The following is a 14,816-nucleotide window of genomic DNA, read 5'->3' on the forward strand; positions in this document are numbered from 1 at the left end:
GGGGAGATGATGATTAGCCTCTCAACACCAGTTCCTCTTTTGCTTGTGTTGAAACTGTGATGGAGCAATTCAATGCGTGACTGCAACTTGCCTGACCCATGTTCTGCTTTCTCCTTGTGTAGGTAGGGAACCTTGGCCTACTTTTTATGCTCCTGTTTTTTATCTATGCTGCACTGGGAGTGGAATTGTTTGGCAAACTAGGTGAGTAATGGCCCTGACACAATTTATTTCATCCGGTTGATGTTTATTTGGTACCTAGCTGTTTCCTTTCTTCTCTCTCATTCTTGGGCCTTCCTTAGCTTCACAGCCCGTGGTTGGAAGATTAAAGTTTTCTCTTGATCTCAGGGTCACAGATGACACATGAGGATGTAATGCAGAACCTGTCTAACGTGCACACACACACATTTAGAGATTTGTCCAACACCATCCTTGGCTGTAGAGGAACTATTTACTGTTTAAATATAATTGTCCGGCATGGGTATGTTCACAAAGATGGAAGTTTGCTACTTAAGACAATACATGAGTCTGCAAAGCTGGATGGTGGTCAGATTCATGCTGGAGAGATGCCACCATAAACATTTCCCTCCTCAGAGCAACCACCACACTCCATTAGTTTTCTGCACTTGGCGGACATGGCTCCTCCAGCTGCCCAAATCTTGTCTGTCTGTTGTTCTTCTCAGCATCACCTTCCCCTTTCAACATAAATCAGGAAACATCCACCGGTTCCTGATTGTTCAGCATCATTTATTCCTCCAGCTTAAGGATACCACAGAGCAGGTGGAGTCAGAGAGAAAGCACTGTAGCCCTCCCATGGCCAGCTCAGACAGACCAAAGCAGCCACTGCCTTTAAACATGTGGTTTGAAGGAGGTGTGCCTGCCTGCTCAGTTGTTGCATCCCAATTAGGGCTTCAAGAGCATCAGAAGGGCCCTTCCTCTTCAGTGATTTTATGGCTGTCATTAATCCCCTTAATGAGCCCAGCCCTCTGCCCGGATTACAAATGTGTGAAAGCAGAGTATTTCCTTCAACCAAAGACAAATCACTCATTGGTCTCTTACAAATGGTGCTAAAAAAATTAGTTCTGCCTGCATTGCAGATGAAATACTGCAGGGTTGATACTACGTATCTCAATAAATAGCTGTGTATTTTTTATCCCTGAAGGTGAAAAATGTCTTATGCACAGAGGCACCTTCTGCTGCTCTGAATGCTTTTTTGGTGTTTCCACACACAAACTTTGCCAATCCCAGTCCCTAGGTAACTACAGCACATGGTCAGAGGCTGGGAGAGCCCTGGTCTTGTCTGGGGCAAGCTGCAGGCAGGCAGCACCCTGCTTCCCATCCTGATTAAACTGGTAAATACTTTCACTTCTTTTTCCCACTCTCTGCTGGTGCATGTCAGCCACAAGAACCATCGTTGCTCACTCCTCCAGGAGTGGTCACTTGTCAGGTTTTTTCCTACTTGCTTTCCTGGTTTTCCTTCCTATTTGCCCCTGAAATAAATATCTCATAGTGAAATGCTCTCACAAGAGGCATTGCTGCCTGTCCTGTTGAATATTCAACGAGCCTGTGTTTTATGGAAGGAGGGACATTTCATATGTTCAATTTACATTCATTAGTATATTAATTCTCAGGGGAAAACATGTCAAATCGCTCCACTTCATCTCAGTGAAATATCCCTCATGGTAGATGCACCCTGTGAAAAATAACCAAGACAAAGACATAATCAAGAGGATCATAGACAAAGGACACTGTACAGCAGCATTTGTTGAGACACTGCAGCAAATCTGCTTGTTTCCCCCTTTTAAATCTCCTTGTGTTGGCTCTGCCTGTTGGGGTAAAGTCAAGAGAATCTCTGGAGGCCCCACTCAGCCTCCCACTTGATGCACCATCACTAGCTCATCTACCCAAATCTTGAAAACATCTAGGAGCAGAGCTCCCCTGCCTCTCTGGTGACCTGCCCCAGGTCTGTCAGGCTCTCCAGGTGAAAACAACTTTCATAATGTCCAACTTGGTCCTGAGCCACAGTGTGTTGCTGTATCATCTGTTGTATCATCTGCCTCCCCGAGAAGAGTTCAGCTGCATGATCCCTGCAGCTGCCCTTCAGTAGCTGCAGGTCACCACGAGATCAGTACTTAGCAGTCTTCCCTGATGCCATGTCACATAGCTCAGGGTTTCATTGCTAGGTCTGGGGGACTGTTCAGAATAAGCACTGGCAAACATGGCTTCACTGACCTGCTCCTGCTTCTCTCTCCTGCAGACTGCAGTGAAGAAAACCCTTGTGAAGGTTTGAGCCGGCACGCAACTTTCACCAACTTCGGCATGGCCTTCCTCACCCTCTTCAGGGTGTCAACAGGGGACAACTGGAATGGTATCATGAAGGTGCGTGCAGGCTCTGTTTGGATACTTTCTGTAGCTACACAGACACAGACTTCAAACAAATTCAGGCCCCTCTTGTGTGAAAACAAAAAAGGTTGTCTTTTAAACCATGGAAATTATACTTTCCCATTTAAAAGCCAAGTGTATTTTCAAGGGATAATTTGTCCTAAGTCTTGCTCAACCTGAAACTTCATTCTTTTTGATATATATATATATATATATATATATATAGTGCTTCAGGAAAATTATGCTGGTTCTTGGGGCTGAGAGGAGTAAGTATGTACTCTGTGTCCCGTGCCTTTAGGATGTAACACAATCCTCCTCTTTTTAGATGATGTAATTTGTAGTCTCCTTATTTTCTTCTATCCATTTCAGTTGTACCTACAAGCTGTTGTGTCTGGGATATGTAATTATACAGTTTTCAGTTCTCAGCATGTTACCTTTGATGTTGCTGTCCATGGAGCCCAAGCAGAGCCCCAGCCCTTATTAATCCTGCACCTCTCCCTCTCTGTTGCAGGATACTCTCCGAGAATGCACTCGGGAGGACAAGCACTGCCTCAGTTACCTGCCCGTTATCTCTCCTGTCTACTTCGTCACCTTCGTCCTCATTGCACAGTTCGTCCTAGTCAACGTGGTGGTGGCAGTGCTGATGAAGCACTTGGAGGAGAGTAACAAGGAGGCCAAGGAGGATGCTGAGATGGATGCTGAGATTGAGTTGGAGATGTCCAGAGGAGCAACCGCCTCAGCCACCAGTGGGAGCAGGGGAGGTGCAGTGGCCCCAGAGAGCAGGACATCCTGCAGAAGTCAGGAGACCATGAAGTCGGAGTCAGCAGTGCAGGTGAAACACCAAGCCCTGGTAATGGTTTGCAGAAATCATCTCCTCTTCTTGTGCACATGGTAGGGAGGGAACAGTCCTCACTAGTCACTGCTGTCTGTTCATAAGGCAAATCAGATCCCGAGTGACACAGAGCAAAAGAGCAGGAGACAAGGTTGCATGGGAGGTTTCCTGGGTTCCCCTATGGCAGAGATGTCATCACCACCCCCACATCTTGAGTCACCTCAGGAGAGCTCCCTGAGGTGGAAGGGTGCTTGAAATGCACTTACCAGCACTAATGCTGTCCTGACCATTGATCCAGGGAAGGTGTGGAAGTCTTTTCCAGTTCATTCAAGGGTGGTGGAATTTTAAGTTCAGAAGCATAACAGCCACAGGTCCCTGTCCTGCTCTCCCAGCCAACGCAGCATTCCTGGTCATTTTAGTATGGGCAGCAGCACCAGGGAGCAATCTTGTAAAGCCCTGGGAACGCTGGCATTGTCAACCCAGACACATACAGTAAGGGGTGGCATAAATTCCCTTCCCACAGGCACAGAAATGGTCTTTTAAATCAGGTTCTTTTCAGTCCCACTTGGGGATTTCCTGAGGAGCCTCAGGTAAATCCTAGCACACAGCTCAGGAGGGGCATGTCCAGCGCTGGTGTAAGCTGCCGCTTCCCACTGGCTCATGCTTTGCTTAGGGCATGGCTGACTTGGACCCTGGGACTTGTCAGGGGCCCTCAGGAGGAAGCTGGAGGTTTCTGGGTTGATTTTCTAGATGCTCCTGGCTCTCTGATTTCTATTAGTCTATTGGAGAGATAAGGCAGTCAGGGGGAGAAGGAGGGACACGAGATAATTGTCTCGTCCCATGTCGGCAGCGTATGATTAAGAGTGAATACGAAATTGCTTTGTCACTGTGATCACAAATAAATCTACTGCAAAATCAATGGGGGATTTGAGATTAAATTACATTAAATTAGATTTCTGCAAAATCTATCAGACTCTATTAAGTCAAGTGAAAAGAACTTTAGTTACACAGCAATGGGGAATTCGCTCTTTGAATGTGGCATCTAATAGACATTTCCACGGGAAAATGCACCGTGAACTCCCCAGCTGCTTTTCTCACTGGGGGAAGAAAGAGCACATCCTTTCACCTAGGCTGTGATGGCAAACTGAGTTCACTCTCCTTGGGTTTTTATCATCTTCCAGTACCTCCCAAGCACATCAGAACCTCCTCTTAGCCCTAGAAAATCTGTAGTGAGCAGTGATACCCCTCAGAAAGAGAACCCTGTGAGCTGGCCACAGGCTTTCCCCCATGGATGAGATTGCTCGAATGCAGGTGAGGATTTGCAAGCCAGGAATATCCCCCTCCCCTGTGTGGCAGAGGCACTAAGGTGGGACCAAGGCTGTGGCAGTGGCCTCACATTTCAGACACCCAGGCTGTCCGGAGCAGGTGTGGATGGCTGATAGCTCGGTGCTACGCTCTCTGCTTGCTGCATTGAAGAGGACAAATACATAGAGCTCTTTATGACTAATCCTGCCAGTCATGGTGGCACGGGCACCCTGGAAGGTGTTGCAAGATGCTTTGTATTTTCTTGCCATTTGTGCCAGGTTTCACAGCCCACATTTATTTTTCTTCCTGCTCTGGATGGATGGGGCAACTAGGAAATGCCACGGGGCAAACATGTTTGAGCATTACGACCCAGCTTTGCTCTGCTACTGATCCTTTTTATCTCCCTAATTTGAAGGAGGCGCTGAGCTGTGAGAATGTGTCTTTAGCCATCCCAGACTCAGACACGCTGGAGGGGGCAGAGTCTCCCATGATGGAAACCCCGTCCTTCTGCTCTGTTTCCCACCATGTCCTGGCACCTTCCCACAAATCCCCAAGCCACGAGGCTGAGGTGAATGACGCCGTTGCTTCTGCGTTGTGGCATTGTGCTTTGGTGCTGTGCAGCTAATGGTGGTGTCTGAGTCGTCCTAAACCTGTCGCTTCACAGCCACAACAGTCGTTTCCATCCTCTGTCCTTCACATGGCCTTTGCGTGTGCAGGAGCTGGGCAAAGAACGTGTCCCAGCCAGCTCTGCCAGCAGCCTTGTGTGGGGCACAAATGAAATGCTCTTTCTAGCTGAAAGAAGTCTTACATTTGGTGTGCAATCTCATGTGAGAACAGTTTGGCTTCAAATCAAAGAGCTGGAGGCAGACAGAGTCCTTAGTGGAGAAAAGTTTGGTTTTTCTTACTGTTCCTGATACAGTCCTGAGGAAACACAGGTGTAGGTAGATCAGCACATTAGGCTTTCAGCAAGCACCAGAGCTGTGGGTTCAGGAGATGCTCTGGGGAGGATCCCCCAGCAAACCAGAAGGGTTGTAGGGCCCTCTGCCCAGACCCTCCCACCACGAACTGGTGCTGAGGTCACATCATGTAAAGGTATTGTACAGTTTGCCCTGCTGCAGCACAGTGCCTCCTCAGCCTGAATGAGCCACAGATATCCTCCAACGGAGGAGAGAATGTGTGAGCCACAATCAGTGATGAAGATGCATTTGCTGCAGTGGGAAGCATGCTTCTGTCCTCAGAGACCTTTCAGTGGCCACCCAGAATTAATCTGCTTAAGACTTGGGCCATTTTCCTGTTTATTACCAGTCCTCTATCATGACTATCAAGGCACCTTCTGGTGGCAAGTATCTCACAGCATCTCCAAGCAAATTCTGGGCTCAGATTAAACTCTTCAAGACCAAGATGAATGAAAGAAGGTATAATCCTCTAGGAAGTTCTCCCCTCATAGCTCTGCAGGGTGTCCATTAGCTGAGCCACCTGGAAGCTGCAGAGGCTCAAAGGGAGATCATAAGGAAGGCATCTTTCAGGGACAGGCAAAATCTGGGACTTTGCAAATACAACTGCAAGGGGTCCTGGGTTCCTGCTGGAACAGCTGAGAGCTTGTAACCTCCATGGGGACCAACAGCCCAACAGGTACCACCAGAGTTGGCCTGTCAGGGCCGTCAGCATTGGGAGAGATGGGCAGGGAGTTAACTTCTGCCCTTGTTCTGACTCTGCCTTCCCCACCACAGAGGTGTGGGAAATGGCTAAGCTCACTTGCAGTGCTGGAGACATGCGCTTGCAGAGAGGGATCAGGAGGAGCCCTTCCTCTGGGAATTTTGCCCACAGCTTGTTTGCAGGCTCTTGGCTCCAGGCTTCTGAGAAGTTACAGTGTTCCCTCTTCCAGAGTATCCTGCCAGTCACCTTTGCTTACAGAGTAACTTCTGGCCCTTTAATCACCCAGGAAGGGTCATGTCCTGGGGAGGTATTTGAAGGATTATTTCTTCTGAAGCTTCCCCTGCACCAGAGCAAAATCCAAGCTTCCCAGATGCAAGAGGAGGGAAGGTGCTTAACTGATGCTCTGAGCTGCATCACCATGAGCATCTATGGTCAATTTATTGCCTTTCTCCTTGGCCTGAGGGGTCCCATGGCAAGTAGGGTCCCACCTTGCACATCTCTATCAGGTGCCTGGGATCAAGCTGTTGGGGTGCCTGCAAGCAATATTCACCATATGTAGTCTCAGCTGTACTGGTCCAGGCTTGTCATAGCTTTTGAAGGAGCCACATCGATTTCCAGGGCACGGGATCAGGCTCCTGAGTGTGTTGGTGTTTCCTACCAAAGAGGAGGAGCAGCAGTGCCCATGGTAGTGTGTCCCCAAACCTTCCTAGCTGTCAAGAGCAGCTTGCTGAATGTGAGCCAGCAAGTGTCCTGTCCACGTTTCATATTTCAAGTACTTACTAGGGTGGCTTTGAAGACACTTGAAATGTGCCTACATCCCTCAGTCAACTTGGTCTTGATAGCTGAAACCTTAAAAATTGCAGATGTTTATGTGAAGAGAGGATTTCTGTTCGTTTGTCCCAGCCAGGGAAGATGAATACAAGGACCTGTAAAGACAAACTGAGATTTAATAGACAGATACCGAGATCCTTCTGTTAGACTACTGAGAGAGTGGAGCGAGACCTTTTGTTCTCTGTGTGGCACCGGGGTGTTAACAATCACCCGCCTGCCTTCAGCTCAGGAGTTGGGATGCTGATGGCTTATTAGCTGAAATGGCCAGAGGCCAACTGGCACAGCCACACGCTGGTGCGTTAATACATCAAGCAAGAGACCTGGGCTGCACCCGGAGGGCTGCTGGGCAAGACAGCAGTTCAGCATTGGATGCCAACTACCTCCAAGTAAAACTGCTGCTGATCCCACCCCCCCATCTTCTCAGCTGAGCTCAACAGGGTAAAAGCAAGAGTAATTTGTCTTGGGATGTGCCTCTTTAGAGATCTGAGGAAATAAATTTATATGCCAGAAACATATGGAAAAAACAGATTTAACCAGATCCTCAGTGACCTCAGAACTATCCAGTGAGGGATCTCAGGCCCAGATTTTGCTAGCAGAGAGGGAAAACAGCTCGACAGAGCAAAGCAAAATACATTTAATTTAAGACATGCAGCTGGGAAAATGTTTTCAATCAGTCACCAGGAGCTGACGTTAAAGGAAAACCAGAGCGATTAGTCCTACTTCAGATAACGTGGTAAATTGTGAGGGGAACGTGTCTAGGACCAAAACCTTAGGGCAGGGAGCCAGGCTGCAGGTCCTGTTCCAAGGGCTCCCACTTGCCCAACACTTGGCCAAGTCATGGCACCACCTCTCACAACTGCTCCATTAGCAACACAGGTACATCGTTTGAGTCCCTAAAGCTTCCTTAAGACCCCAGGATACATTTTCTATAAGATCCCTGAAGTGAAGAGGGCCTCAGAGAAGAAGTGAGGGGGGGTCAAGTTTAAGGTTTGTGTCCAGGAACTTCCAACCAGAGCCATTTCACAGCAAGAGCAAACACAGAGAAATGCCTTTGCTACCCCTGAACAGGCTCCGCTCCCACATAAACGCTGTCATGAGGTCTTCTCCTTACCTCTGCCTCCTGCCATGTGGCTGTTTTCCTCTGGGATCAGTGAAGCCCAAAATGCTCTGTGTTGTAGAAGAGAAGCTGCAGGGTTTGCAGTGGTGCTAATGTGTACGTTTCAGTGTCTGCCTGTATGTGTGTTTTGGGGTGCTAGTCCATGAATTGCCAGGAAGACTTGGTACCCTTGGTCAGTGTGGCCAAGGACTGGCCAATTTTGCCCAGCTGCATTACCACCCACCCCGGGCTGAATGAATCCCTGGGAAAATCAGAGAAATGCTGGCTTTCTCCTGTGGTTAGAGGGTGGGCCCCTTTTTCCTGGACCTTATTCTCCTCTGCAGTGTCCCAGACACAGCTTAGTGGCGTGTCACTGATGCCTCATTTTACTCCAGCTGCAACTTGAGCTCTTTACTCAGCTAGCACCGCGTAGCTTTGGTATCCCATTGCAGTCACCAGGGCTGCACAGCCTCTGTAAGGTGCCAAGACCTACATCTGCACAAGGCTTTAAAACAAAAAGCAAACGAGAAGGAGCTTTCTTTAAATTCACCATCCTGGTGCTGAATGACCCCCATCTCCCTGTCTCCTTGCTTTGCAGGGCGGCGCAGCCTCTCTGAGGCCACAGGACTCTCAAAACCTGCTGACGGTCCGCAAGATCTCCGTCTCCCGCATGCACTCCCTGCCCAACGACAGCTACATGTTCCGGCCGGTGATGCCAGCGAAAGCCCCCTACCCCCTCCACGAGGTGGAGATGGAAACGTATCCCTGCAAATCCCAAAGAGGTACTGCTCAGGGAGTATCCCCATCCTCCTCCTAGCCGAAACCATGTGTATGGTGGTTAGATGATGGGCAAGCAGCCCCCACCCGAACTCAGGCTGAGCTGGAGCTTGCTGGGTTCCATCTGATGCTGCTGGCGTGGCTGTGGTTTCCCACATCCTGCACAGTTTTGTGTTGGCATCATGTCACTGCATTTTCTGGGGAGAAAGGTGGTGGCTTGGGTGTTTGACGGGGAAGAAGCGGGGCTCCCGAGCGATGCCGGCGCTGTACAGGATGGGCTGTTAGCTGAGGAGAAGGGGACGAGCTGCACATTTCTTCTGAAGTGATCAGCCCTGACATCATGACTGCAAATCAATAAACTCAACAGGAATAACAGCTCGAGCCAGCATTGCCTCCTGACAGAGCTCCTTTACAGCTATTGTTTCAGGCAGGCTGCAGTCTCAGAGCAGTGTCTTTTTAGCACAGTACATTGAGTTCAGAGATGCAGGAGTTTCTTTGGGAGCATAAAGATTAGAAAGCACTCTCCAGTGCCTCCCTAGCCTGGCCTTATACTCAATCTTGTGGGGAGACCCCACATTCAGGGAATCACAAGCTACACAGAGCCTTTGGGTATACTTTCACCCAACTGCATCCAAATACATTTCCCCTAAAATGCCATTCACTATTGTTGTGCGAGTTGGTTTGGAGGGGAATTCAATAAAGAAGAAAGTATCTGTCCCCCCAAAAAAGCACATGTGCTTCTTGAGGGGGGGTTCCCAGAACTTTCCAGCCCGGTTTCCTTTGATGGAACATTGTTTGAAATGCAAGAACTGCTTGGACAGATGAGTAGTGGGTTTGCAAGCCTTGGTGGGGCTGGCGAGATCTGCTCTGATTTCCTTGTATGAAGTAACTTTGTATTTGTTCAAACTCTCTGGATACCAGTTAATGTTCTCTGCTCAGTATTTATTATTATTTCACCTGCAAATTCTTTGCTAAGCAAAGAAAACAGAGGTTGAATTTCACGGCTGGACTACTGGGAATGGTTTTCATCTCTGTAGTGGGTGTAAATCAGGCTTTATACCAGTATAAAACTGCTGTGATATTGGCAGAGGTGGATAGAACTGACCAAGAATTTGCTCGTTTCCCAAATTTCTCCCTAAGAGCACCTGAGCAATGGATATGACAGGGACTTGCTTTTTACCTGGATGCACCCAGGCAGCATCACCCAGAGCTGAGCTGCTGCTCCAGTTTAAGGCTCAACCCCATTAAGCTACATGCAAGTAAACTTGAGCCCATAGAGAGGCTCACATTAGTGCTTGTGCTTTCATGGACTTCTCCATGTTAGCCAAGGATATCTGTTCTTCTCCAAATATTTTCATGTCTGTTTGGTGAAAACATTGTGAGATGACCAGATCTTCTGTTATTTTGGTCTTAGATGGAGTTTCCTGATTTTCTAGCAAAACAAGGGACAGGTATGCAAATCCAGAGATATTCAGCAGTTTAGTTTCTTGGTTTCCTACACGAGATGGAAAGTTTCCAACAAAAGGAAATTCCAACTAAAGACGGGGAGGAGAACATAGGGTTTTGATTTTATGGCCATGTTTGTGACAGATTTTTATGACATAGGTTTTATGCACCATAAAATAACCATTTTGTAAAGCCTGAATTAACACATGCAGGGCGCAGGCTCAGCCTGATATTCCGGCTGTAGGAGAGCCCAAAAAAGAACTAGGCAGAAGTGGAGTGGGTTGGGGGGGGGTGGGAAGTGCTCTGCTCTGCTCTTTCCGTGGTGTTCTGGAGAAAAGCTCCAAAGAAAAATGATGAAACATTAACTTTTCTTTCTTCCCAACAACAAATCTCTTTCCGAAAGGCAACTGCAATCTGTCTGGATGGCTTTTGTCATAGGTTCAAGTTCCCTGACCTCTGGGCGAGATCTCTTGAGGTGATGGATAGCTGTGTTTTTAACATGGAGCAGCAATGTAGAAACAGACGTTGGGTTTCAAGCTAATGAGGACAATAAATCCTGCAGCCAAATAAAAAAAGGCAAAAGATCTTTCAAACAACACAGACCTGCAGTAAAGCAGCACCACGAAGGAGCTGAGGAGGGGGAACTGCCTTTAGACTCAGCCAGGGAACCAGGAACCTTGTAGGAAGAGAGTCATTCCTGCCCAGCACATGAGCAAGGGGACTGCTGCAGTGTCCCTGCTGCTGATCAGACTGTTCAGGCAAGGCCTGCCCCTCAAACAGGTGGTGGTGGGGGATAGTATTTGGGCTGTGTGAGTGGGTACCCTGCCCTGTGAACGCCCAGGGGTGTCTCCTTTGGAGAAGTGGGTGGCAGGGTGCCGGCTGGCTGCAGGAACTTCCAGGTTGGGCTTGTAAGTGGAGGCTGGAGGCTCCAAGGGAGCGTAGCAGTGCTGCTCTTACCTCAGTATGATGAGCAGTGTAAGGCTGCAAGCTCAGCCCTGGCAGCTCTGCAAAGATAACCCAGGCCCAGGCTTATCTGATCCATGTTCTTTTACAAAGCCACCCACGGGAATGCTACTGGGGAAGTGGGAATGGCAGGGTTTCAAATGCAACCCCACCTCCTGCCCTTCACTTGCTGCCAGGTGGTCCTGGTGCTGCCACCCACCCTGAGTGTTGCAGCAGCTCCAAGGGAAGATTCCTGTTTCCCAGAACAGATAATAGAGACTATGAGCATAAAGTTTGTTACAGGTGACATTGCAGAGCAGGCAGAGCCACATGCAATGCTGCTAAAGTGCAGAGACTTCATCTGTAACCTCCCTGCCATCCCTGGTGAGGTGCCTGGTATTCACAGGAGACAGACAAGGAACATGTGGTTTTTAACCCTGGCACTGCCCAAGGTTTATGCTGAGGCTTGGAATTTCACCCAGGCTAGACAAGCTTTTCCTTTCCCCTCCTGGAATCTGTAGGCACCAGTTCTGCCTCAACCCTTTACAGCCCCAAGGCCGATGATGGCAGTGACTGCTCTTTCTGTTTCCTAGGATCCATCACTTCCATCCGCTCCCAGCCCGTGGGAACATCTTCCTCTCTGAGAGTCCCAACAGAGTCCCTGCAGCTGGCAGTCCGTTCCCCCAGCCACGAAGGCCGCCACCGCTGGAAGGTCCTCCCCCACCACAGTGCACCTCGGTCTCCTACTCTCAGCAAGCTGCTGTGCAGACAGGTGAGAGGCCAAGAGCCTGCAAAGGTAAATTCCTTCGTAGTCACCTGGAGCTCTCCCTTCTTTTCCAGTCCCCTCTTGGGTTTCTTTTCTTGGAGCCAAGAGCAGAATTCCCCTTTTTTGAACAAAATATTTCTGGTGCCATAAATTTTACTATACTCCAGTCTCAGTAAGGGCCTTTTTTTACCTACTTTCATCTCTGTGGATGTACTATTCTATGAAAGAATAGCTAAACCATAGAGAGAAGATGATGTCTGATTCAGTTTTGCCCATGCCTGCAGCCAGCCCTACACCATGTTATTTTAGAGAGGTGGCCCGGATTCAGGATGTGGTCCTAGAGCAAGACCAAGACCGTGCAGGAAGACCCAGTGCATACAAGCCCTGTACACGTCATCTCTGGATCAGCTTGCTAAGCAGAGATGCATCCTTTTGTACCAGGAGGGTCTGACAGGGGCTGGCATGATGGCCAGGATGGGGTGGTGTGGGAGGCATTGGACCCTCCAACCATTCCGCCACGTACCATGTTTCATTATGGGAAGTGCTGCTGGCCCGGCAGATCCCCAGGTTCTCAGCCCACCTCTCTCTCCTCACCTTCCAGGAGGCCATTCGAACAGACTCTGTGGATGGGCAGACTCCAGCCCGCAAGGACAGCCTGCAAGCAGACCCTGGAGAGACTCCACCATCAGCAAAGCAGCCCCAGAGCACCTTCACCCCCAGCCCACTCCATCCCACGGCTGCGTCCCTCCCAGGCACCCCCCCACGTTCTCCCCCGTCCTCCCCGCATCGGCACCCCAGCACACTCACACGGAAGCACACTTGCAGCCAGCACAGCATCCCCAGCCGGCCACCCAGCCCCAGCAGCAGCTCTCCCAACTCCGAGGGCGGCCTCTTCGAGTCCTCCGACCTGGCTGACGAGGAGGTTTGCCACATCAACAGCTCAGCCAAAGACTGGGGAGGGGAGCATTCGGATGCTGGGAGCCGCTCGACTTCACCATTCATCTCCCCAGCCCCGTCTCCAGTGCCCCACAAGAACTGCAGCACAACCAGCCTCTCCGGGGGCACCAGCAAGGAGAAGGACTTGAAGAAGTTTTACAGCATCGATACAAAGGGCTTCCTCAACAAGCCCAGCTGGGCAGACGACCAAAGGCGGCACTCCATCGAGATCTGCCCCTCCATCAGCGATGGGGACTGTAGCTTTGAGGACCCTGCTGAGGAAAAGCAGCGGTCCCCTGCCCACATCCAAACGGAGTCCGAGTACATCCACGGAGCCCGGAGGAAGAAGAAGATGAGCCCACCCTGCATTTCTATAGATCCTCCCATGGAGGACGACGGTGGGGCGGCCTCGCGCACCAAACCCTCCGAGAACAGCATGTTGCGGCGAAGGACCCCGTCCTGCGAGTTCCCGGCTTACAGAGAGTCCCTGGAGCTCGCGGAGAGCCAGCCCGGGGAGCTGGCCTCCAAAGTGGAGCGCCGGGGCCAGCCCCCGTGCCGCGGGGAGCACCTGACCATCCCCAACTTCTCCTTCGAGCAGTCGGACGGCAGCTCCTTGAGCAGCCTCTCAGATCTCCTTCTGGACAGCGGTCAGTCCACGCCGGCCTCTGTGGAGTCCCGGCCAGACGCCGCCGTCTCTGAACTGAAAAAGCCGGATCACTTAAAAACTCAGTGGAGCAACGCTGAGAAAAGCAAAGAGCTCCTGGGCCTTGCAAAGAGCCCCCTCCGGAAGCAGGACTTGGTCCCGGTGACTGTTGCAACAGAAGAAGATATCGATGACCCAGTATAGCTTTCTGGGAGGGGGAGGGGGAGTTGGGGTGGGGGGGGTCTCAAGGGCTTGACACCAATGGGGGAGTTTCCGAAGCGAAGGGACTGAGCGGCCACAGGTAGGGGGGGTGGTTGCTCCTCTGGTTATTTTTCCTTTCTCGCAGTCACTTGTTCTTAAGCGCTGTGGAGGTTTGCAAAAAAAACACACCAAAAAAAGAACAAAAAAACCCAAAAAAACAAAAAAAAAAGGAAGAAAAAAAATCATTAAAAAAGAAAAAGAAACCAAACAAACGGCTGGACGACACGGTGAGGGGCTCTGGGGTGGGGATGGGGGGGGGAAGTCGATTTGCAAAGTGGTTTGGGGGTTTCTTTTCTAAAGGGAAAGTGGAGTCGATTCAGGGGGGGTTGCTTTGTTCCTCCCACTCCCACCCTCATCCGTGGCCTCAATCACATTGATTCGGGTTGGAGGTGGTGGCGGTTGGGAGTTGGGGGATTCTCTTTGGGTTTCGTTGTTTTGTTGGGTTGGTTGGTTAGTTTGTTGGTTTGTTTTTTTTTTTAAAAGATGCTCAACTTTTAACAAGGCACCTTTTAGAGACGTCACGTTACGCGGGAGTGCCCAGGAGATGGGAGCTGTACATTGTCTGTATATCAGCAGTTATATAAATAGAAATAATGTATTTGTGAGATACAAAACAAGGAAAAAAAAAGACAAAAAAAAAAGAAATATACCCACAAACCCCCTCTCTTCATAATGCACATATTTTTATAGAGAAACGATACTGTTTTTTGCATTACATGTGACTCCGCGACTGGGTGGTGTTTCCTCGGTTTTTATGTGGAACTAATTATTGCAGCCATTCGTTATCCCAATGTTTCTCTTCTTTCTTTGCTTTCACTCTTTTCCTCTCCTTCCCACCACCGTCATCCCACCAGCTTCTTTTCACAGCTGATGCTTTAGGTGTGTCTCTCATTTTTCCTTTTGTACTGTAGAGGTTGTCCTAACTACAGAAAGACAAAAAAAAAAA

At 49.5% G+C, this 14,816-nt stretch overlaps 1 protein-coding gene across 1 annotated transcript in view; it reads left to right on the forward strand.

The window, feature by feature from the left end:
* CACNA1H (calcium voltage-gated channel subunit alpha1 H) overlaps positions 1 to 13,813 on the forward strand; it is a gene marked incomplete at both ends in the record, with an annotated part of 243,671 nt that extends 229,858 nt beyond the window's left edge. Inside the window, 7 exons of the mRNA XM_084270957.1 lie at positions 123 to 201; positions 2,255 to 2,376; positions 2,891 to 3,229; positions 4,932 to 5,084; positions 8,698 to 8,881; positions 11,858 to 12,036; positions 12,632 to 13,813. Of these exons, the coding sequence (XP_084127083.1) occupies positions 123 to 201; positions 2,255 to 2,376; positions 2,891 to 3,229; positions 4,932 to 5,084; positions 8,698 to 8,881; positions 11,858 to 12,036; positions 12,632 to 13,813 (2,238 nt within the window). The remainder of the gene's footprint in view (positions 1 to 122; positions 202 to 2,254; positions 2,377 to 2,890; positions 3,230 to 4,931; positions 5,085 to 8,697; positions 8,882 to 11,857; positions 12,037 to 12,631) is intronic.
* Between the last annotated feature and the right edge of the window lie 1,003 nt (positions 13,814 to 14,816).

Source organism: Gallinula chloropus, assembly GCF_964237585.1.
Source record: "Gallinula chloropus genome assembly, chromosome: 15".
NCBI lineage: Eukaryota > Metazoa > Chordata > Aves > Gruiformes > Rallidae > Gallinula > Gallinula chloropus.